Below are 24678 nucleotides of genomic sequence, written 5' to 3' on the forward strand. Positions count from 1 at the left end.
GCTCTAAGTCAGCTGGACAGGCACACCCAGAATGTGTCAGCACAGTAAAACTAATCAAATGAAAAACACAGGATTCCATCAGAGAAGGACAGGAAATACACAAGTTGGTGTGAGTGCAGATTTCTTTCCTTCTTTTTCTTTTGTTGATTCATAGTGACAGTTTAAATGGGTGGGGTAGCGTATAGACATAATCTGGATCCTGACGCCCCTTTTAGCGTTATAACTGATAAAACTGGGGTCGTCATCATTTTTTTTTTTTTTTTTTTTTTTTAACTGGAGCTATGTGAGTGTAAATGCATTTAAGGGCTGAATTAGCAGAAGGCGCTTCTTTATTGCTTTTAAACTTCAGTGCAGATTTTTGGGTAACGCAACATCACTGTTAACATCCACCCAGTCATTTGAGGTTTAAAAAGAAAAAGAAAGAAATGATAAAAACAAAATAAAGTATCATAGTTGTTATCGCTACACAACGTGTTGGTATGGAGGGTTGTTGTGTTTTATGTTGGTTTGTGTTAGGATCACTGCTCGGACAGGTGCCTCTCTCTCTGTGTCCACCAGGCTAGCAAAAGGCAATTACCAGTTAATCTGATCAGCAGGCAGGCTTGGGCGGCTCATCATTGGGTGAAGAGTTCAGAGTTCAGAGGTCATTTGTTAGTTGCCGGTGGCGGCTAGGTGGTTAGGAACAAAAACAAAAAAAAGAAAAAAAAAAAAGGTAGAAAAGATATTAGTTAGCAAGAAGAGACCGGAATGACATCATTTTAACAGCAAAATGAATGCAATCTTAGTTTAACCCCCAAATCCATGGCCAAGAGACAAACACAGGCTAAACCTCGTTATGATCATGACACACTAACGTCATGATCAGAGTTCAATCAGAACGTTATTACATGTAATTAAAGCGCTAAAATGCCCCATGTTCCCACAAACAAAAGCAGAGAGGTATAACGTAGACAAACGAGAAACACATACAAAAAAAAAACTAGTAACATTTTAGTGTCGAGTCGAAATGCGTGTTACGAACAGTGTAATTAGTTGTGAGGGGGAATCAGAGAGCTAGTGCTACGTTACGCAAATAAACAGATAAAGGTTGCAAAATATCACTGGATTTTTCTCTTTATTTTCAGTAAACGTATACACAGGATTAAAAAATACATCTGCTATAAAAAATACTCAAGAAATAGTACCTTTAGTAAAACTAAAAGATAACTGGGTGTGAAGTACATTTTACACTTAAAGAGATGAACAAACAAAATCCGATGAGATTAACCTGAGACATAAAAAAATAGTGAGGTAATAATTTAAGCAATTAGACAATGGCTTTGCTGGCAACGGAAACTTATTCCAGTCCCTTCTTTGTATTTTAAAACGATTTAAACAAATCAGAAAAACAAAGCAACACAAAAAGAATAAAATCTATTTTTTGGATCTAGATGTAGTTAAGGAACGCACTGATATTTACAACTTAAACAAATGGCATTTAATTCAGTTACAGTCATGTTTCCATAAACCTGAGTGTTTCCAGAGGCATTTCATATGTAAACACATTTCCACAGTAAAGATACGCGTATATGATCCCCCGTTCAGAGATAATGCAATACAAAGAATAAAAAAGGTAGAAGTATCTTTTCTAACTAACCTCTGTCTGCGGTCACTATCCTTTGGTAAGGATGGACCCGTGAATCATGTCTCCGCACTTTAGTAGCCATTGCACCTAGATTACAACAGGTCCATAAGGTTAGAAATGTTTCAGCCCAGAAGAAAAACAGACATGTAAAGCCTGTGGAGCACAGCTAGATCATGCAACCAGCCTCAAACGCTGCAGCGGAACTGTACAAACCAGAGAAATACAGAGCATTTTGACCTTTTATTTAAGAGATCAATTCAAAAAGAGGCTCAAATTTGAGCAGGCTAGCTGTGAAACAGGCTTTACATGAATTCTCATCTATTTAAATTTAAATTGTTTCTACATAGAATACATATTCACAATATGAACACAGACAATTCATAAAAAATAAAGTGTAATAAATGCATACCAAAAAACCCCCAGAAATTAAACAATGTATAACTTACAAACTTAAAATTACATAGTAATTGGTTTAACTCGTAAGATTTGAGACGGGCGGGCAATGGGGAAAAAACCAAGGTGTGTTTTAGTAAAAAAACAAATTACAACAGTGGAAGCAGCATCATTTGATCGCAAAATGTAATCAAGTTTTGACACCCTGTGATTACTGTGTGACAGCACCTGGTTTTCTACATTTCAGCAAACCGGCTAAAATACAAACTCTCTGCTCTGCTCACAAGACTACATTATGTAAAAAGACAAGATGACCAGTGAAAACAAAAATAGACGAAAAATTCTAAGCACGTTGATTATAAAATTAATTAAATTTACATTATCTCCTTGTTCAATCTCAAAGGTAATGCACAGAACAAAACGATCTGAAACAACTGTTGATAGTGGAGTAGTAATTGCTTCCATGGTGAAGGTCTTTTCTACGCCAAAAGCAAAATTCTCTATAAATTGTGAAAAATGCATTTTCACACATGAATGAAGTTGTTTTCCTTTACGTCATATGTTACTTGCTCTCTATAGACAATCAATAAAAAATATATATATATTTAATTGTGCTTGGAACGGAATACCAGATAGATGTGGAGCTGGCAGTTGTTAATATTGTTGGTCTCAGACTCAAAAGAACAAAATATAAACACAGTGGGGGTAACAGACAAAATGTACTTATTTCTAATTTCTACCATTTCTAATAGTACACCTCAGTTATTATACTGTGCTATATTCCTATATCAATGCACAAAACGAAATAAAGCTTGCATTATCACTCGTATTATCTATATTATCAGCTTTTAGAATGCAACCCATCTGATAAAACAAAATTCACTTAACGTGGTGTGACGATTTACAGGTTATTTAGTTATAAATTGAAAGGGTTGATGGGTTGTATTTTGCATTAAAGCAAGGGAATTTTGTACAATCAGATGCGTTGATGTGACATTAAATTGCCACAGTTTTGATTTGTTTCACTCTTGGCATGCACAGACCTTGAGACAGATTGGTGAAGGAAGCTTTTTCAGTCTTATGATTATTGCGCGAGACCAGGAGAAGAATGACTGTCTGACAGAATCTATTCACTTACTAGCCAAAGATTTAAAACTACAATAGGAAACTGTAGACTTGTTTCCCCCATATCTTTTTTTGGGGGAAATCTTCATTATTGATTTAAGCATTAGTAATCCTGTATGACTCTGTGGATCTCCATGAGATGTGATGACTACCAACTCACATCATGACATCACAGAATAGTTGCTAAGGACAAATGCTTTTACTCTCCTCTGGAGAAATTCTGGAAGAGCTAACGTTTCCCTCGAACTGTGTGTGTATACGCCCACATGCTATGCTGCAACAGCAGATGTCCAGCAAATCACTTCTGAGCGAGTTAAAAAGAGAGCGAGAGAGAGAGAGAATGGTCTGGTCTGGTTTGATGTTGGATCGATACTATAAGTAAATAAAAGGCTGCTAAGCTTGTAAGTGTTCAAGTTTAAAAGTGGAATCCCCGACACTGTCAGAACAGCAGAAGATCCAAATGTGCCAACTGTACAACATCCATTAAACGGAACTCAGAAAGCCCTCCATCGGATCAAAGACGAAAACAAACGGAAGCTTTTCATGCGTAACATTCAGCTACTGACACGTGACTTCATCATGCTATTGATTGTCATGTCCACTTAAACAATTGATTTGTTAATGTTTACATTGCTTTGATGCAAAGTGGCGAGTCTGTAAAAGAGGTTGTGATGTTGTAGTTATCTATCTTCTTTGCGAGCGCTTGCAGAAGCCCCTCGCTAGGCAGGGGAGTATGGGTAATTCTCTCTGAATAGGGTCGAGCACTCAAGTTCACAAGGGTAAAAATAAGACAATTGGAATACAGTGAGAATAGTGGAAGAATTTAATGAACATCCCCAACGGGACTCTAGGCTCTTTCTCTCTTTCTCTGCCGCTCGGCACCGGTACTAAGGCCTGCTACAGCAGGCAAGAGAGAAATGATTTCAAAAGCCAGGAGAAATCCAAGGGGATCCACCAGTAGCCTGCCTGACAAAGCCTGCGGCAAGAAAGAGAGAGACGGAAAAAAGATGTGTGCAAGCAAGCATGTCGCCACTGTCTGCGATGGCGAGTCTGTGCGTGTGTCCTGAGAAAAGACTTCTTACGCAGCAGCAAAAAAAATTTAATAAATACAATTTGGACAGACGAACACACCTTGTTTTAGACACATTTAAGTGGTCCCTTTCCCAGCCCGTCTCAGTGGCATAAAATGTTTCTTTTTGTGCCTAGGAAGCTATGTCTTTAATCACCTGAATTACCCAGCCCGCTAGCATGAGCTAGTCATTACATATTTACCTTTGAGTGAGTCCTGAACGGGGCCGGGAGACGCCCCATCGAACATGCCCCCGTAAAACACCCCAGCAAAGCCCTCTTGCGGGGCACCAAAGGGTGAAGTGCCAAGCCCCCACGCCCGCTTACCTAGGACTCCGCTGTGCTCGATGGGATATTCCAGCAGAGACGTGGGTGCCAAGGCATAAGGGTAATCATAGGGCGTGGTGTAGATAATGCCCCCGTCAGGCGTCGGGGGCACCAATGTAGGGGTGCCGTTGGGTAGCACGGTGGCCATCTGAGTGGGCCGCATGAGGTTCATAATGGGGGTCCCTGCCGGAGTGGGGGGCCTGAGGCCAGACTGGGAGAGGACCTGACCCGCAGGGGATGCGATCAAACGCTGGCCTTGAGCAGCCGCTGCCGCTGCTGCAAGAGAGAACGCAAGGGTGGCTGCCGTAAACGAAAGAGTGAAAGACAGAAAGAGTGAAAAGAGAGAAAGAGGCAGGATGACACAGAGAGAAAAGTAATGGGAGAGATAGAGCCGTAGAAGGAGGTTTGGTGTGTGAACGCGTGTAAAATTTTCAGAGCAGAAGGGGGGGAAATAGAAATGGACAGAAGGCACAAAAACAGATGTGAGAAAAGCACAGGCAGAGAAAGGAAAACAGAAGTACATGAAAAGAGGAAAAAAGAGGGTGGGGAAAAAAATAAAGGAAAATTAGTCCATGCGATGGTCAATGAACAACAAAAAAAAGTCACATTCTAAAGCAAACTAAAACAAACCCCACAACCAAAATCATTACAGAAAATTTAATCAAAACTAAAACACAAGGAGAAACTGATGATTGATCATAACAGGGCAAACCGATCATCAAAACACAGGCACTAATACACAACAGAGTAACTGATTTAAAGCAGCACATCTGAACTTACTGTCCTGTGTGGCATGCAGAGGAAGCACCACTTCATGAGCTAAAACATGATGTTATTTCTTAGGGTTGTAACTCTACAGTGGACTTTCTAGAATTGATTCAATTAACTGGCCATAAGCTTTCCCACATGAATCAAAACCTCTACATGCCACTGGGACATTTAGTGCAGATGTTGAGAGGAAATAACCACAACAGGGCTGAAAATTAAAATGCTTGTAAGCATTCTGCACTGAAGCAAAACAGAATCAAACAGGTGTGCTTCTTCCAAAGAATGTTCGTCATATATATCCAACTATGCATGCACACAATCATAAAAACATACACCATATATATATAAAAAATATAAACAATCATGCAAATGTTACTTTAGAGAGCAGTATATACAAGTCCAAATCTCCCTATGTCAATGTAGATATGCATTGCAGTAATGGATATGTATGACATGGGCAGAGTTGTATGCAAATACCTTTAAACAATAATACACATTTATGACTTGAAGACAACCTAAAAATCACAATCATGCAGCAAAATGATTCTGTACGCCACACCAAGATTACACAGGCTGTGATTGCATTTGGAACAGCTTTGAAAGGAAGTGGGAGAAAGAGAGGGAGGAAGAGAAAAAGAGAGGGAGAGACAGAGGGAGGGATAAAGAGAGACAGAAATACTAGACTGTGGGCAGATGATTAGATGTTTTCATGAGGAGTCTGCAGTGGTAAGGATTCTTTCTAGAATTAACACGAGCATCTTGTCTGATGAACTCTAAAGTGCTCTGCTTTTTTAATTGCTCATTTATGGTCAGAATAAGAATGCACAAAAAATGTATTCTATATGTCACTGCATGTGTGTTCATTTACACATGGATTAAGGATGGATTATAAGAGATGGATTATGGCTAACACATTCGGGTGTGATTTGGCGCGTGTAAGCTAGGCTTGCTACGGTAGTCGGTGTTACACGGTGTTCAGGCGCAACACCGGTTTCATCACTTTTCCGCCGCGACACCACACACACAAAAAAAAAAAGAAATATAGGCATATATATTTAACGCAATTACGCAGTATGCTATCCGTTTTTTTCTGTCACCCGTTGACTACCGTTGTATGATCACGCTCTTATTAATGTGAATGATATTAAGCGCGACAAGACTAAAGAGACCGCGCTGTCCTGCCTACACACACACACGGTGCGGCCCACAGAAAAGACGCGCGTCAGTATCGAGTTCTCTTTCGGGCTTGAACAAACCATAACACACAACAATTATGCCAAAATGTCAGTTTTGACGAGTGTCCTCATAAGAGCAGTCTTAAATGATTTAAATAAAGTCTTAAATTAACGTAGAGATTTGTGAGAAAATGGGACGCGTGTTGATCGCGTCTGTGTCAGCAGCTGGTCTTAAAGCGTCATTAAAGTAAATCAAAGAACAAAGGTAAGAGAGTAAATGACTCACTCAGACCCGGAGCCAGGAGGATTATTAAACCGGTAGCCTAATCATGAATGCACTGCTATCTTTAACACATCTCCGGCGAACGGCTTCTTTACGCAAAAGAAAAACTCTTCATGAAGCGCAGTGAAATTCAGCGACCTGGCGTTTCCTGATGGATCGAGGTTGTTCGTTAACTTAATTTTATACGTGAAACTCACGTAGCCTATAAGGACACTGTACGTGCTGACAGACAGGACCGAGCAGGTAATATTTAATATGAAACAAAGTCTCAACTTTCAAATTTGGTCAGTCAAAGAAAATTAAACAATAGGCCTACCGTTTTGTGGCTCTGTGTCGTGAGAGATTGCCTCAGTTAAAGACAAGTTCAAATCCACCGACGTTAATCTACTAATCTAGACTACTAAACTACTACTCTCCTTACTGCTTTGTTGGACAAAAATGGTGGATTTTGATTTGCCAGATCACATCAAACTCCCTGCGAAGGATGAATTGACGCTAATGTATAAGTGACATTGAAGTGCACACTGCTGCAGTAGCACCGCGATGTAAAAAAAATTTGTTTCGTTTTCAAATGAGCGGCAATTCAGCGCACAATAACAAAACAGTGTTGCTCCACACGACCACCTTATGCATGCCCGTGCAAACGCAGGCATTTTACATGTGCCTTTAAATTAGCGATTTAAAAGCCCCCGCCGGTGATACAGGTATTACCGGTGTTGTAACACGTCGATTAACCGGTGTGAAAAAATCCTCACCGTCACATCCCTAGTGTAAGCATTTAAACAAGTGTCTTTAGTCACTGTGAACACAATCACAGCTGAACTCATAATTTCTTAATATTTGTCTTGTGGTTGTGCTGATGTTTAAGTCATTTTATTCAGGAGTGTGTGTGTTTATACAAAGCTCCTAAGTGTCTAAGCTGTTGGTGTAAATGTCTCTCCTTACGCGTTTTTATGTTGGTGTCTCTGTACGTTCCGTTCAGAATGGCCAGCTCCATCAGCTGCATCTTCTTTAGATTATCTTCTCCTTCCGCCTAAGAAAAGAAACAGACCCTCATTACTCACAATCAATCACCAACTAGCATTAATGCAAAATCAGGTTAGTATTCAAATTGACAGTGAATATCTAACGGAAGAAAATAATTCATAAAAAGCTAATAATGATAACTAATATGTAACTGTATAAAATGTTATATATATTTATATATATATATATATATATATATATATATATGCAAAATTCCTAGACTTTATATGAACATTAATTAAAACTAATTAACTAACTAGCGTTGGAGTAGAACACAGTAAACATCTACTCTCAGCAGGAACTAAAAGTCTAGTGCTTCTAGACAGGGAAGGATGCACACTTTTGATTACAGAGAAAGAGAAAAGAGTAAACCAAACATGAGATCTCTCAACACAGAGCTACTAAAATCCCAAAAAACACAAAGGGACTTGTATGAGAGAGAGAGAGAGAGAGAGAGAGAGAGAGAGAGAGAGAGAGAGAGAGAGAGAGAGAGAGAGAGAGAGAGAGAGAGAGAGAGAGAGAGAGAGAGAGAGAGAGAGAGAGAGAGAGAGAGAGAGAGAGAGAGAGAGAGAGAGAGAGAGAGAGAGAGAGAGAGAGAGAGAGAGGAGCAACCAGCTGAATTCAGATTTACATATCAAGCTACAGACACACTGGAGGACTGGGATACCTTTAACTTTTCATGGTGTTTCTGAGTTAACTTAGGAGAGCACACATCAAAGGCCAAACTACTTTGACAGACACCATATTTGAGTGGTATTGTGAGAGTTGCCCTTAAGGGACTTTGACTGCAGAAATAACACTACTCTAGATTAGTCAAAATCTACACATCCACATGACTCAAAGCTGAGATAGACCCGGAGTAATTTCCTCAATCAGAGAGAAAAATAAAAACGGCACTGAAGCTACGGAATGCCCCCGCATGAATGACTCAACCATTCCTATGAACTTCAGTAATTCAATAGAGACACAAAAACATTCTCTTAGAGAAAGTGGAGCTTTTGTTTGAACCCTTCACAACCGAAGAGCTCATGGATAGCCATCGAATCTGCATCTATGTGCTTGTTACAATAACGCCACTCATGTGAAGACCGAACAAAGAAAACAAACCCAGGTTAATCGAACAGAGTGCAGAAAAGAAAGGAAAAATCTTCATTTGTCCACTCGACGACTTCTGAGCCTGATAAAACACTGATACAAACAGTGTTCAGTGCAGTCCTTCACACGTTTCAACTAGGATTAGTCCTGTAAATTTTGTGAGAGCAGATCAAATCCTCTACCACTAGCCTATCATACACAGTGAAAATGAACAGACATGCACACATTGAAAGTTTCCAATGACCGAGCAGCATTCCTGTCACACATCCTTCCACCGCCTTACAAATGATGTCTGTTCGCTCTTACACTGGCCAGCAGATCTCAGTTTCGGCAAAGCTGCTCTAATACTGTCTGAACTGACAAGGAGTATGCCATTCAACAAGGGCAAAGATCTGCTCCAGGGTTTCCTGTTCAAGCATACACACGGCCCACGGGTCCTCAGCCAATGAGGGTGAACCACCAGTACAGAGCCACACCGATAGATATGATAAGCGCCAAAAGTGTGTCATTTACTTGCCCTCATGTCATTCTAGACTTTCCACAAAAAACAAAAGTAGTTAGTAGGCAGAATTTCTAGGTTACTCTTTCCATTCAATGTGAATGGACAATCACAATTTTTCTGTTTGAAGCTGAGTTTAATAAGAAACTATCGGTATATAAACTATTAGAATGGAAAAAAAACAACAAAAAAAAAAACTCTTTGTATTATAACAGATTAATGCAATGGGTCAGTGCAAGGAGGGAAATCAGGGTCTGGGTCAGCCGGGCCTATTTATCCCTCTAAGAGGGGTGAGGAAGAGGATAAACGAGTCAAAAAAGCCCCAAAACACCATAAACAATCACGCTCTCATTTCTGCTGAAGCAGGACTTTGTGTTGTTGGCTCAGCTCTAAATCCAAATAACAACATCTCAGTGCTGACCATAAAAGCAGATGGAGTCGATTTTCTCTCGTCCCACAAACTAAGACTTTGTTTCTGGCTCATTCTGCAGCATATTTAATGAGGCTGCAGTGCCTCTGGTCAGTAAGAGTAACTCCCCACAGGTCTGCGATGACAGGGGTTAGTGGAGCAGAGACTTCCTTCAAGGGCCGATGACGCTGCTCCTCAGAGTCACTGTAGAGTGGACATTTCTGTTCGAGGTTAGGTCAGATTTTTTCCTTCATTCTTTTTTATAACACCCTCTTTCTCTGATTCTTCCTCACGAGATATAGGCATTCACGGGATGTTTGTAAAAAAGAAAGAAAAGAAATTATTGCAGGCGAGAGAAGGGAGGGAGGAAGTAAAATAAAGGAAGAGAGCTGTGTGTCATCAGAAGGGGGGAGGCTCTGGGGAGACATCCCTCTGATTTAAGCAACAAAAGCTGACACCGAGAGAACGTTTCCACACACACTCTGGGTGTGAGACATCAGGGAAGGCCGCTCAATAATCCTGCTCTATCCACAGGAATCAGATTCAATCAATGGGGTCTATTTGTAAGGGCAGCGGAGTGAAGCGGCTCTCATTGGCCGTGGGGGAGGACAGGGAACAGTAGACTGTGAAAGCAGAACTTGTGAGCACATCAATTTTGCTACACGCACAGAACTACAGCATTTCCTCTACATAATAAATCGTTTACAGCCATTTCTGAGGCCATTTGCTTTTTCAGTCTGAGACGGTAGATCTGTGGTGTCCACCAGCAAGTGCTCATGTCCAGCAGAAAATCTTGCATGCTTAAATTATATTGGAATGAAACATTACATATACAGAGCCAAGTCAGGTTTTTACAGGTGTTTCCTTTCAAGTTGCGATACAATTCAAGGTCATCTTTAACTAAAACAGCCCACCAGATAAGAAAAGTGGACAAGAGAAACATTTAAGTTGACAAAAAAAAAAAAAAAGTAGAGAGAAAGCTCTATAATTTTCTAGGATTATTAGCATTACCTTTGTCACTTCCAGCACTACCAAAGTTCCCTTTAATACAGAAATATCTTTCAACTCCACCCTCACCACCAAATATCCAACAATCTAAATGATTCAGACAATTTTATCCACCTCAGAAATAATTTCAAAAATTCTGACTGTGTTGTGAAAGCTTCGGCATGAGCTTCAGTATGAACTTCAGCAGTCACCCAGTCAGTGATGAGAAATTACTGTGCATGACAAGCAGTTACACCACCCTTCTGCTGTCAACTGCATGGAGGTAATGCCCTGCATACGCTTAGACAGTTAGCTTGAGTGGAACTAAACCTGAGTTTTCAGAGTAAAGCTACTAACGTTTTCCTTTATTTAGTTTGTTAATGGAACAGAGGGTTTAAAGTTTGGTAGAGTAAAGCACAGATGTGTTCCTCGTTTGTAATGGTAATTGAATGGACTTCTTCGAGAACTTTCACTGAAAAGCTAAAAATCAATATCCTAAATGTACAGTGACAAAAAGTAAAATAAATGTGTACAATATTTTAAATATATAAATAAAGGCTTTAATGCCTTTACTTTTATTCAGTGATCAATAATGCCGCCTTCAAAAAAGATCACAACTCAAGATCAGGAATTCGGATCCAAGCAATGGATGGTGATTAAAACTAGGGGATTAAACGCATCAAACAAGCATTCTCACAGTGAACCTATTTGTATTACATATAGTCAGTTAAATCTCTAGGCTGAAAATGCAAAAGGTTGCAAGTTTGATCTCTGAGGGAAGTCTTCCCCTAAAGCAAGACGCACAATGTGTGTCATATACATTGCTTCGAATATAAAGGTCTGTAAAATGACCACCACATGAAATGTAGGCCAGGTTGGAGCGTGATAGCTGTATTTAAAATGCTGCACAGATGTTTACATGCACTGGACAAAGGCACCCATACGGGATTACGCTGGATTTCACCAGAGAGGGCTGTGAGGAAAGAGATCAGAGTGAGCGAACAAACAAAATAAAGCACAACAGAAGATGAGGAAGGAGGGGTGCAAAAACAGAGGGAACATTAAAGTGATCCATGATTTCCATTGGTGCAACACATTGTAAAACCTTCAGCTGGCTCGCCCTCTTCTCTCTCTCGCTTTCTAATTTTCCCTCCCCCTTCCTATTTCTCTCTCTCTCTCTCGCTGCCAGACGATGTTTTGTTCTGCTCCTATGATCCTTTAATGCCACCCAATCGAGCCGAGAATATCTTGAAAGGATTTGGGAAGGCTGATCTGGAGGTTTAAATACTGCCGGATTTGCATCAGATTCTGAGATTTGAGGGTCAAAGCTGATCCGCGTGCTCTGGGCTGTCAGCTCTGGACTGTGACCCAACCTTGCCCGCTTTACAACCCCCTTATAACCTTGTGTTCATCGGGGGCAAATGGGAGAAATGAATCAGCGGAGGAAAAAAGGCCTGAATAAATAAATCTGCAAATCCCAATAAAAGCAGCACTCTTATGACAGCCCCTTGAACATGCAGTGTGGACTGATGGACCATATTGAGGATAATTTGAAAACAGTGCTTCCCCGACGGCCCAGAAGAGGTTACTTCACAGTCAAGGATAGCAGCTGCAAAGCAAATACACAATATTAAAAGTGTTGGCCAGCGCAGTCAAGGTCTCTACTGTGATAGCCAAACTGCTCTGTGGGTCAGGGCCAATATATTAGCAAGCAGAAGGCACAGAGCCTAATATACTAATGCATGCTGCGTGAAAAGATGTTTTGCTTGAGCAAAATTGGAAAACATATTGCATTTGAAAGTAACTGAATACACGCACAATCTTGATGACATGTTCTGCTGACTTCAGGAGACACTGTGTACTGGCAATGGGAGAATACAAACGAAGAGTAATGGAGACATATTGGGCCAAATTGCAACCAAAAGCTTCTGGAGTAGGTCAGGATAAAAAAAAAAAAAAAAAAAAAAAAATGAAAAAAAAAATCTAAAACCAGACAGGCTACTTGTCCTGTGGCCAAAGATAGGAGGGACAAAATGCTAAACATGCAACCAAATTTTGGTATTGTCTACAACTGCTAATGTATGCCCCAACACAATCCTATTCGCCCCCCGAAAACAGTGCGAGAAGATGAAAGGAATCATTCCTGGCTCTCTCCGTGACATTGGTTTGAGAGGATTCTCTAGATGCCAGGACTGATCCTACTGGTCCCTGGCCTCTTCTGACTCTGAATGAGCAGATAATTAGCCCAGACACCATGTAACAAGGGTTGGAGTGCAGAAAGCCAAAGGGGGGCACCAAAGCATCCCCGTAACTAGACTAGAGCGCAAACACTGGCATTTCAGTCTGCAGCTATTCTCCCCAAAGTAAAAGGATTAGTAACTTGTTCAAAGGAAATGCAGTTGGACTGATATCCACAGGGGGTCTTTTATGGGAACCAGAAGAGATTACAGCCAACTGTTTTCAGAAGAGTCAGGGGCTTGGACTAACCTCAAGAGGTGGGCTACAAACTAAGAGGTTTATGTTATTTATCCAGATAGCTTGTTACAGGAAGGAGAGCTTGGGGAATCCGGATGGACTCCAACTTTTCAAAGTCACAAGCTGACTTTGGGCCTCTTTCTGGAACAAGTTATGGTTGCAACCAATACTCATCCAGATTCTTTGTCCAGGGCCGTCTTAAAGGTTGTATCAGTGATTTCAGGCCCAAAAATAAATGATCACATTCATCTAATTTTTCCTAACGATCCACTAGCTGCCCGCCCCTAAGCAGGCTGTCAAAAAAACACGTCTCTGTAGGCAGCCTAGGCTCTGAAATCTGCACAAAAAATATTGGGGTACAACCACTCAAAACCAAAATAAACAGTGTTCCAACCAATCACCGACAGGGGCGGGGTTTGCTCCGACTTCGCGTCCAGCCGTGCCAACCCAACCGCACAAGCGCAAAACCTCACAACACCCGCCCCTGTCGGTGATTGGTTGGAACACTGTTTGTTTTGGTTTTGAGTGGTGGTTGTACCCATTTGTTTTTGTGTGCAGATTTCAGAGCCTAGGCTGCCTACAGAGACGCGTTTTTTTGACAGCCTGCTTATGGGGCGGGCAGCTAGCGGATCGTTAGGAAAAATTTGATGAATGTGATCATTTATTTTTGGGCCTGAAATCACTGATACAACCTTTAATTTGTCATCTCAGCAACCAACTCAATAAAATGCAGATGTCGTCAAACCTACAGTCCGTTATTGCTGAAATATCATCCTTCACTGTCAAAGGTCTGTCACACTGTATCGAAATGAAGACTATTACTGAAAAAAAGGTAAGGGAAAAAGGGTTGAGACGGCAGCATTAGGCTAATTAGGGATGCACCATTAATAAAATAAAATATTACTTCTGACACCAATAAGCTGATAATTTTTCACATTATTGCTGATAACCGATAAAGGGTTGGTATTAAAATTATATTTATTTTGTATAAATAATATTAAAATTGCTGTAGAAAAACCATTGCATCACCATTCACAAGGGGTTGTACAAAAATTCTCAATTATCAGCATTTCTTCCTTACGATTTTTTTTTCAGGGAAGGTACAGCTAATTTTCGGATGGCATAAGTGCAGGGTAAAGGACTAGGTCATGCTAGCTGAAACAGAATTGTTTGTTTCAGTATTTGGTTTGATGCAAATAGACCGAACTTTTTCTTTTAATCTAAATTTCCTGCTTAACTAAACCTGGGAGAACACTGAAAACTATAGCACCACTTCTATTCCAGCTAAATTATGCTGTTGCACACTGCTATGCAGCACAGTGTGCTCTGAAATGCATAGTTAGCCGATAACTGGGAGGCCCTCAGGGTCACTGTTGGAGCACTTTACAGGGCCATAGCAGTCTGTGAAGAGTGGGCAATTGAAATCCCAGAGAGAACAACTTAACGAGACTGCATGTTCACTAGCCGAGATAAGTGGCATTAACCCAAAAGCACAAAATGATGCCTGTCTTTGTAAATAATGCATCAGTATCATAAAAAGACGCTCTAATAGAACAGTCAAAAACAGTTAAATGAAACGCTCCCTTTAGCATCAGTTTATCATTTACACTTCAGAAAGGCAATTAACATTAGACTATTTTTCAACCCCAAAAACAGCTCAGCAGCAGACGAGAGCATCTAAAATAATGTGATGTGAAATGTGATTTTTTTTAGACCGTAAATAAACGCCAGTATTCTTTCTATGCAACTACTGTCTCATTTGTAGTGACACTTGTTAAGCCAGGAAAATCACTTTAAAGCTGAAAATTAAAAGACAAATCTCATTACACTGTGAGAAGTGGTTCACTTCGCACATCGCTGCTTGAATTTGTACCTTTAAAATGGCAGGTGCTCAAGTGAAAATAGGCACAAAGTAAATCCCAGTCTATTCTGGGTCTGCGGTTTCCATTCTGTTCAGTGAGTCTGACGAACTGCCAGTCCAACGGAGCGTTTGAAAATACTGCCAGCAAAGGACAGATTAGCATACAGACCCCAAGAGAAGCATTTTTCTGTTGCGGTTCTGGTGGTCAGTAAGCCCAGGGTGCAAACCATGGCTCCAACCAAGAAGACCACGACACAGAAGAGGACAGCTACTTTAGGGAAGAAGATAAAGAGGGAACACATACTATAAAGCAGGACTAGCACAGAAGGATAACAATCTTAACCTCTTGGGCCTCTAGTTCTGAAACGGTCCACACTGCCAGGACCAGCTACCATATCGACACCATCAGATATTGTAAAATAAAAGTTTGCCAGCGCTCCAAAAAAATGCTCTCGGAAATGTCCCATTTGGCCATATTCTCAAAATAACTCAGGACTAACACATGGTCAGTTATTAGAGGACACTGTAGTTTGCTTCAGTATCTAAGGCAAAGTGTACACTAAAAATAAAATGAAAATCTGGCCAAAGCAGATTATGATACCGATATCATATAGTGTGATATACTGTAGATATAGTGTGATATTTTCATAACATGGCCAGTAAAACAGCTAAATAAATAATTAACAATACAAGTGAATTTAGAAAAGAAAAATAAAACATGAAAAATAATAAGAAATAAATAAGAAAAATAAACATTCGTTTTGAGATTTGGTAAAATCATTTAAATACATTTTAGTTTTAAATCAAATTATTAGTGTTTTAAAGGTTAATTTTAAGTGATTGTTAGATGACCCAACTGCAATCTGAATGTGAAAAAAATAGCTAAATTAGCATACACAATTACATATCCAATATCGGTCGATATATATCCGATACTGACCAACACAATTTTGACTAATACGATCAAATATAATTTCTAATAACAAACAATGAAATAACTATTTTGTGAATCCCTAATTAAGAAGTTTATTCTACCCTTCTAAACTTCTCTGCATATGCAAAATACAACACTGTGCTTTAAGCATGTCTACAGTATCAAGTCCCTTGACCCTTTGTTCTGCTTGTAACACTCATGCAAGGAGGAGCAACGAGCGCTGATGTCTCTCCAGCTATCTACAAGCCACGTCACAGAGGCGGCGCACGGGGCTTTTACAAGCTCACGGCTGAGGATGTTCCCATTACCCGTGATCCTACGCTCTAGACCCTGCAGCTGGGGCTTGAGTCTGATCGGATGCGACACATGCTCTGAAAACAGGGACACAAGTGCACTCTCGGACGGGTTGCACTGACCTGCAGGGCAACTTGCACGCATTTTGGGAGGCTGTCGTCACAGGTGGTTGCATTCACTATGATTTTTTCCTGTCTTTTGTCCTCCAAGATCTTCAATGATTTCGGCCAAGGAAACTAAAGCCGTATTGAATCCAGTACAGTATGGTTACATTCCAGCCATTCTAAAGTGAATAATGCAGCTGCATGCTTAAAGCGATAGTTCTCTCCAAATAATTGGACCCCACTGACAAAGTCATATGGGTTTGGGACAACATGTAAATAAGGAAAATTATCTTTTTTTAGGGTGAAATATTCTTTACATTACATGAAAATAGCACAACACTGCCATTATTAGATGCTCAAAACAGAGCAAAAATAAATAAATAATTATAAACCAAAGATGATCAGTAAAATGGATATGCATTCTCACCACACATGCCAAAACCATGGCAAGCAGCCAGATTGCATTTTGTACTGGGTTGTCACATGGGTCTGATTGGAGGTGAGAGTGATTATGCATGCTCAAGAAAAGGTGTTTATTGATCACGAAGAGCTGGCTGCCCACAACAGTTGTCGTGTCAAGCAGCGTACCACAAGATACGCAGCCCGCGAGCTGACGGCAAGAATTTGGCTGACGAGGACGTTACGCCCCACAGACCACGGCGCCTGTCGTATATTATACACCATCTGTCTCTCCTTCGCCTTTCCTCTGAGCCTAAGAGTGAGTGAGAGGTCTATAACCAGGTGTATGGTGTGAAATTAACTGCGTTCCTGAATTGGGAAAAGATTACAAATGCAAAGCACCCATGACAACTCAGAGAGGCTTGAAACCTCTCTAGATCAGGACTCATTGTGCTTGGCAGAGGCACTGAATGCTATGGTTATTGGAGTACACGGGATGAAAGATGTGCCAAGAGAGACAGTGTGAGAGAGAGTGGGTGTGTGTGAGAAAGGAAGAGACAAGAGAAGGGAACAGGGCTCCAGGCTACAGTGCAAACACTGCTAACCCAGTCACTTTGTTACAGGCAAGGACGAGCCCATTCACAGAAAGATGCTGGGAGCATTGTGTGAGCAAAGCTCCCCATTCCTCTTCTTCTCTTTCACCTCCCTCCTCCTTCCTTTGTGGCTTTTTAAGATATTGGAAGCATCATGGAGGACACGGGGAGCAGCAAGTTGGTTCTCTAGTCGATTTCTGCCTACAAGCGCAAGCAGAGTTGAAACGAAATGTTAAAAAAAGGAAAGCTATAAGAAAGGAAGGAATAAAGGAAAGGGCCAGACTGTTGGGCTACATCTACTATACACACCCACGTAAAGTTTCAAAGCCACTGAGCTCTGGAGGCAAAACTGTTACTACAGATGTCACAATCTAGCAGGAAGTTCCTCCCTGACAAACACCGAACACAAAGAGATTCTACATGTTCTTTATAGCCAGGGGCATCCATAAAAGAAACTATTAGTAAACACATTCACTTAGATGTATTTGAGAATTAGAATATCAGGAAGTTGAAGACATAGCTTACAAGTTTCTAAATATATAAATATAAATATATAAAAAAAAGGTAAAAACCAAATAAAAGTGATACAGCGCTATCGTGGCTGCGGGGTCCCATGACAAGCATGACACGTTGCCATGGAAATAATAAGGTCCGCTAGAGTATTTTAAACTTACGTGTGAAAGGGTTAAACTTTTGCTCGCTCCTGTTGACCCAGCACGCTGACACTAAAATAACCCAGAAAAACATTTTGAAACGCCATTTTAATTAGCTGAGGTAAAGGGAATGGACACATAGTGGCCTAGATTCTTAATGAGATGTCATAGGTGTGAGCTTCTATTTCCCATCATTCCCTAGTGCACCAATACCAACTGGGAGCAGACATGCTAAAGAACGGATTGTGTATATAGCGCACAGTTTGCAGCGAGGGGATATTTAGGGTGAATATCTCAGGCTAGCATTTCCCAGAAGGTCTTTCACTGGGTTTTTGAGAATGTTGGGACAGCAGGATTAACACTGACCTTAAATACCAACACAGCTATTGTCAATGATAAGTGACTTTCTGCTGTATGTTAGACAGACTCTCTCTCAAACACACACCTTGAGGGGAAATGAGCAATGTCACCTTGTAGCACAGAATCTCTCATGGTAACTTTGACACATTGCATCTTCTAAAAAGCTAAATCCACAACACCCATCACGGACGGCTGCTCTCCTGGGTTTAGCACCCCTAACGAGAAAACCAATTTGTCAGGATTTTAACACATTTGAGAGTGAGATTCCTTCCTACGAAGTAATTAGCCTGTTTCATTCTCTCCGATCATCTCCAAATGGGCTGAAGTATAAACCAGTAAATTAAATTAACAGGGATCTGATATGTAAACGTGTCCCTGGACTACAACGCATCTGCTCGTCATCGAATCTGCTCGAAATTAGAGCTGCTTTGTAAGCGCAGTTGCTATAATCCGTGCAGCTTTGCAAACTGGGAAAGTAAGCACCCAAGTCTACAAATTTAGAGACAAACGATTGCAGGATAAATTAGCATACAGGAAAGGGTGATGTTGCCTAATCTTGTTGGAAACAAGTACATTAAAAGTACACACATGATAAGATCTAATCATACAACCAACACATTTAAATGGAAATTAGCTAATGCAATTTGAGAGATTAGATCACCGATTCATTTTTAATCAATGCCATTCTCAGTTCCTTGTGGATTTAGCAAAAACATGGAGTCTGCACATTCTAAATAAGTAATTCATTTTAGCATTTCATAATACTGCGTTGTCATATTTAATGCATGACCATATAACAAGGATGTGCAAACTGTATTTTAATTTTTTTACAATTGATTTTAATTGTTCTTAAGGAAACTTTGAATAATTATAACAGACGTGTTTGTTAGGGACGTTCACATAGGATGTGAACTTGTGTTCAAAAATAGTTGGACAGAGAACAATGTAAAGGAACAAAAAACACACAAAAAACATGATTTTAAAGATACAACTTAACAGAGGGTTTTACCTTACAAGCTACAGCTATCAGTGTTTAATCTGTGTCCATACTCCACACCTGCATTTGTCTCCACCGTCCTCTATTTCTGTTTAGCAGTAGGGTACTAGCATCACATAGCTTGCAGAGAGTGATTTGTTCCAGAATTCTCACAACATCATAAATTTAAACTGTCATCTTAGAAGGAATCAACAGCCCTTCTATTCCTTGTGCTCTCAGGTGAACCGCTTGTCTTCTAAAGTTACTGATCATTTCCTGAGCTGTAAATGTACAAACCCAGATAAAACTGAATTTGTGAAGGGCTAAATCTTAATTTTATGCTCCAAGTCAAACTCAAAAAGATTTGGATTTGTGGACCTGATGTTGCCCTGAGTGTTTCATAGGCAGTGTTGTGTGTAACGCGTTACAGTAACATAACTACTTTTTCGGGTAAAAAGTAGTGTAACGCACTACTACTGAAAATTTGGAAACGAAACGTAGTTACTTTTTCAATTCGCCACAACGTTACTTTTCCCAGGGACAGATTTGATAGCGACACTGTCTTCTCAGCTACGCGCTTGCAATAGTCACAAGCTCCACACAGTAGGCTACGTGACAGAGGCAGGTAGAAGAGCAGTCAATTCTGTGAATTACACTGCACAAACCAAAAGTAATACTACCCACCGGATGAAAAGGGGTTGGCATTTAAAACACCAAATATTAAGGATTGCCATATCAAGCAAAATAATATTCGATGATTGTTCGAAAATTGTACCTCTCCCCCCACATGCTCACCGGTAAGACGGCGTTCACTTAAATCCCGCTCCGACATTAAATTTATCTGTACTGTAGGCTAATAGGCCTACGTGGATTAATAAATAAGAAGTAAATATAGCAGGCAATTTAATCAGGACTTCTCAGGAGCTCCGTGCCGGCGCATAAACTGGAGCTCGCCTCATAAATGAGTCCAAACTCAGTGTATAAGCTTTGCCTCAAATACCTGAGAAATATATAAAAAGCTTGAAATGTGTACTTTTAAACAAAACTATTAAAACCGAAAGAAAACAGACCACTCTCTGCTTATGTAATCCGTATGAAATGTGCATTTCTCTCTGGCACGTTCGCTACTGCAAAGATCGCGAGTCAGCATCGTCAACTTCATCTTTGCAGCCGACACTGACAGAAAACACTTGTTTATTAATAAACAATTGAAATTTCTCCTTGCTATATTTGATATATTCATAATCATTACTTTTGCCGGTTCGTTGTGACATTTTTCATGAACGGCGTCACCACATCACCATTTTTCATGAGCGTTGTCACCACTGCTCAATAGTTAATATTGTTCTTTGGTGTTCACTTATACAGGTTTTTCAAATTCTACTTTTTCAATAAGTAGAGTTCATAGTAGAACTTTATATAGACCTACACATTTATGAACAGATATTGGGTTCTGCCCAAACTCAAGCAATATAAAAGTAAAAAAGTAACGAGTAACGTAAAAAAATATTTTCCAAAGGGGGTAACTAAGTAAAGTAACGGATTACTTTAAGTAGTAACGAGTAACGAGCAAACACTACTTTTTAAAAGTAACTTCCCCAACACTGTTCATAGGTCACAGATTACACAGGTCTGTGACCACAGATAGGTCACAGAAACTGTGACCTATGAACAGTGTTGGGGAAGTTACTTTTAAAAAGAAGTGTTTGCTCGTTACTCGTTACTACTTAAAAAAAGTAATCCGTGACCTATGAACAAGTCAACGTGTGTGTCAGCACTTTCATGAACAAAGACAGGATGTCCCTGTCAGAGGACAGGGGGTGTGAGAAATTGAGGGAGAGAAAAACTGTTTGACCAGCATCTGGTAACCCTTTTCAACCTATATGATGCTGATGCACCTAGATTTGCAAGCATAATTAGATAACAAAAAGAAACTCTACATTGCATTACAAGCTGCTTTTGATGCAACAGTCATAGATATTTCAATAAATAAATGATAGAAATAAATGTGTACACATAATAATTAGAGATATTCAAATTCTGACTAATAACCACTAAATTACATATTCATTTTAAAAATATTGAACAAAAATACTCTAAAATTAATACTAAAACAAAAATAATTAAATGAAATACTAAAATCACCATTAAATCATTTTAAATGTTGATAATACCAATATATAAAAAAAGGACATTAACTGATGTGGATCCCAATATATTGTGCACACCTATGAATAAGATCTATCAATTCACATATATGATATATTAATAAAATATCTGCAATGTGAAATAAACGGATTACCAGCACTCAGTCAGTGTAAGTGTAAGTGGGAAGTAGGCTGGTGGGTATCTGAACGACAGCAGAAAGGCTGTGTGTGATGCTATGGGTAAGTGAAAAGACAAGTGAGACTGGAGTGGAAGAACTGTGGGAAGCGATCCGCATATAAAAGTGTGGCCCGATCCTTATCTTTTTCCTTCCATTAAATTCCTGCCTTAATCCTCTCACTCGCTACTACCTTCATTACCAGCCCACCTTCGACTCAAATCTCTCTCTGTGTCTCTCCCTTCCTCTGTCTCTCGCTGGGAGTTGAAAAGTTCACAGGGCCTTTGAGCCGAATCTCTCAATCACCCCCTTCTAACCCTGGCCTCTGAGGCTGTGTGTGCGCGCATACCCGCCGTTCATGCACTCTCTCAGAGTCTGACGATCATTCAAATGCTGTGAGGAACTGATTCTTTAAGCAAGGCTGAAAATTTCAATTTGGGTCTCTGCGAGCGAGAACCGTTCGGCTGTGGCAACTCTTCAGGGCTCAAGCCAGGATTACAAATTCATGTGGTAATGTGCTAGCTGCCTCTCAAGGTAGGTAAAAATCAATATAGCAGATGTTTATAAAGCAGAGAGCCTCTCTATGAGAGCTCTGAAATGCTACTGCCCCCATTCTCTCTGCTTTAACCAATCAAATCCTTTCCAAAATGACAAAACGAATAGAGTCGAGGGGAAACAGACTGTGACCCAGTATGTTTTATGATGTATTTAATAAGACAATTTCATGCCTCTAAATGAGCCAACGATATCCTTCATTAAGACTGCATGGGCTGAGATGGACGGTTTGTCATTTAATCCAGTTTAGCTTGGCATGATAAAGGGCAATAGTCAATCTGCCACACAGAGAACCAGCAGAAAAAGCACGTTTAAGAAGAACTTTATCTGTATGGACTGACAGATCAGCCAAAAAATGAAAATTCTGCCATCATTTGCTTAACTTCATTAAATTATCACATGGTCGTGACTACTGCAAGTCACGGTCATAATGCAGCAGGAACTGTGTCACTTACAACACAGTTATACACTTACACTTACAAAGAATCATCATCTTACATTTACGCAAACTGCTTCAAACTTGTTTTCAACTTCAAAACACGGCTGATATAAAATTGCAAAAAGTATTCTTGATATCGTAAATAGTGTTGCCATGGTAACATCAAATTTAATACTCATTTTGAGTATTTTTGGAGCTTTTAGAATTATGGTTCAAATGTTTTTGTTCACACAATTGAAGTCAGTGGGGCTCAAAACACTACTGAACCACATTGCCTGTCATTATATGGTCCACACAAAAAAAAATGTATAGAACAACATGAGGGTGAGTAGTGATGACATTTCTCAGTTTTGGTTAGACTACCCCTTTAAAAAATTGAAAGATGAACAAATACAAATATGTACAGTATGTTAGATCTATGCTATAAAATTCTGTTCTAAAAAAAGATATTAGTTTTGTATAAAATACCAAGAGTGTTGGGTAACATTGAATGAAATACAGGAGTAGAGCAAATACAGTCCTCCAGAGACCCTGAGCATGGTTTGTGTGTGTGTTTATGGCAAAAGAGGGATATACACAGTGAAGATTACTTTGATCTCAGGGGTTCATAGGGTCAGTGCGAAAATTTGGAGAGCGTGTAGCCATTTACTCATTTCCCACCCACACACAGTACAGAATGACTCACACACACTCAGCCAGTCGTGTATGTTTGTTTTCTTCCCGACTAGCGTGTGTGTGTGTACTCATGTGCATGTGTGTGGAGGGTTTAAGGCCTCCCCACTCAAACAGAACAAGAGATATGAGCATAAAGGAGGAAAAAAATCCCCAAACAAGGGGCAAAATGTGGGTTTTCTGGCCAAGAGAGAGATGGAAAAAAAAACGGCAAAAAGAAACAGGAGACAACGAGTGCCTGAGAGCAGTCAGAGAATGTCCAGGACTCTGTGTCCCGCTCTGAAATGAAGTGAGAAGCACATGGCTGGGTGGAACGGCACATGGCTTCTGGCCGTGTTTCAGCGGGTCAAAGCCTTTCCACCATGTTGCCTGATAGGAAACAGGCTCTTGCAGCTGTCCAGCCATTCTGTTCACTGCAGGCAAAACAGCCTGGAGCCAGAGACCCTGACTTAAGCGCTCCCACCCCCTGCGGCAACCGTTGGAGGAGCGGAGAATAGAAAGGTGGAATGGGGCGGCAATATGTGGGAAGCAGATTGCAGAGAGCCATTTGTTCTCTGTTGGGAGCCTGAGATAAAAATATCAAATCTAGCAGAAGACTGAAGTCAGGGTCAAGGGTGGGATTAAAATCCACCCCATATGCACAAAGGCGTCACACCCAGAAAAGGAAGCAGGATAGAGCATTTTGCCAGATTCAACACTGTTGCATTACATCAAATCACAAGCCTTGGGCTGGTCTGTGGAGATGATCTCAGAGGTCAAAACATTGGTAACATATCACTTTCACTACCACAAGTACGATCGGGGAGTATAAACGTGTTTGCAACTTACTGCAGGCACCAGTAGCTTCTTGACCTCTTCGACCGCTCTTCTCATCTTGATCTCGGCACGAGTCTGCGTGTCCTCCACTGTGATCAGCACATGCAGCTCTTCATTTAGGTGCTCCCAGTTCGGCTTCCCTCTGTTCTGCTCCTCCTGAGAAACAGACGATGAGAGAGAGAGAGAGAGAGAGAGAGAGAGAGAGAGAGAGAGAGAGAGAGAGAGAGAGAGAGAGAGAGAGAGAGAGAGAGAGAGAGAGAGAGAGAGAGAGAGAGAGAGAGAGAGAGAGAGAGAGAGAGAGAGAGAGAGAGAGAGAGAGAGAGATGTTAGCAGCAGTGATGACAGGAATTTTTTTTTTTTTTTTTTTTACAGGACATCAAACTTTGAGTCAGTGTGAGAGATTGTGACACTTTCTTGCCATATATGACAGGCCTCACTAATGCAG

At 40.4% G+C, this 24678-nt stretch overlaps 1 protein-coding gene across 4 annotated transcripts in view; it reads right to left on the reverse strand.

The window, feature by feature from the left end:
- Window positions 1–278: 278 nt before the first annotated feature.
- The window catches only part of qkia (QKI, KH domain containing, RNA binding a), a 90914-nt gene continuing 66514 nt past the window's right edge, over window positions 279–24678 (reverse strand). The window contains exons 4-8 of one of the 4 annotated variants that reach the window (XM_056234094.1): window positions 24246–24389; window positions 7709–7796; window positions 4415–4813; window positions 1637–1711; window positions 279–668 (exon numbers count right to left, since the gene is read on the reverse strand). In XM_056234094.1, coding sequence (XP_056090069.1) covers window positions 652–668; window positions 1637–1711; window positions 4415–4813; window positions 7709–7796; window positions 24246–24389 — 723 coding nt within the window. In that variant the 3' untranslated portion in view covers window positions 279–651. Of the gene's footprint in view, window positions 669–1636; window positions 1712–4414; window positions 4838–7708; window positions 7797–24245; window positions 24390–24678 lie in introns of all 4 variants that reach the window. The other 3 variants (XM_056234093.1, XM_056234096.1, XM_056234095.1) reach the window with 3 other exon arrangements.

The sequence above is a fragment of the Rhinichthys klamathensis genome, unplaced genomic scaffold, assembly GCF_029890125.1.
Source record: "Rhinichthys klamathensis goyatoka isolate OS25496 unplaced genomic scaffold, OSU_Roscu_1.1 h1tg000387l_1, whole genome shotgun sequence".
Lineage (NCBI taxonomy): Eukaryota > Metazoa > Chordata > Actinopteri > Cypriniformes > Leuciscidae > Rhinichthys > Rhinichthys klamathensis.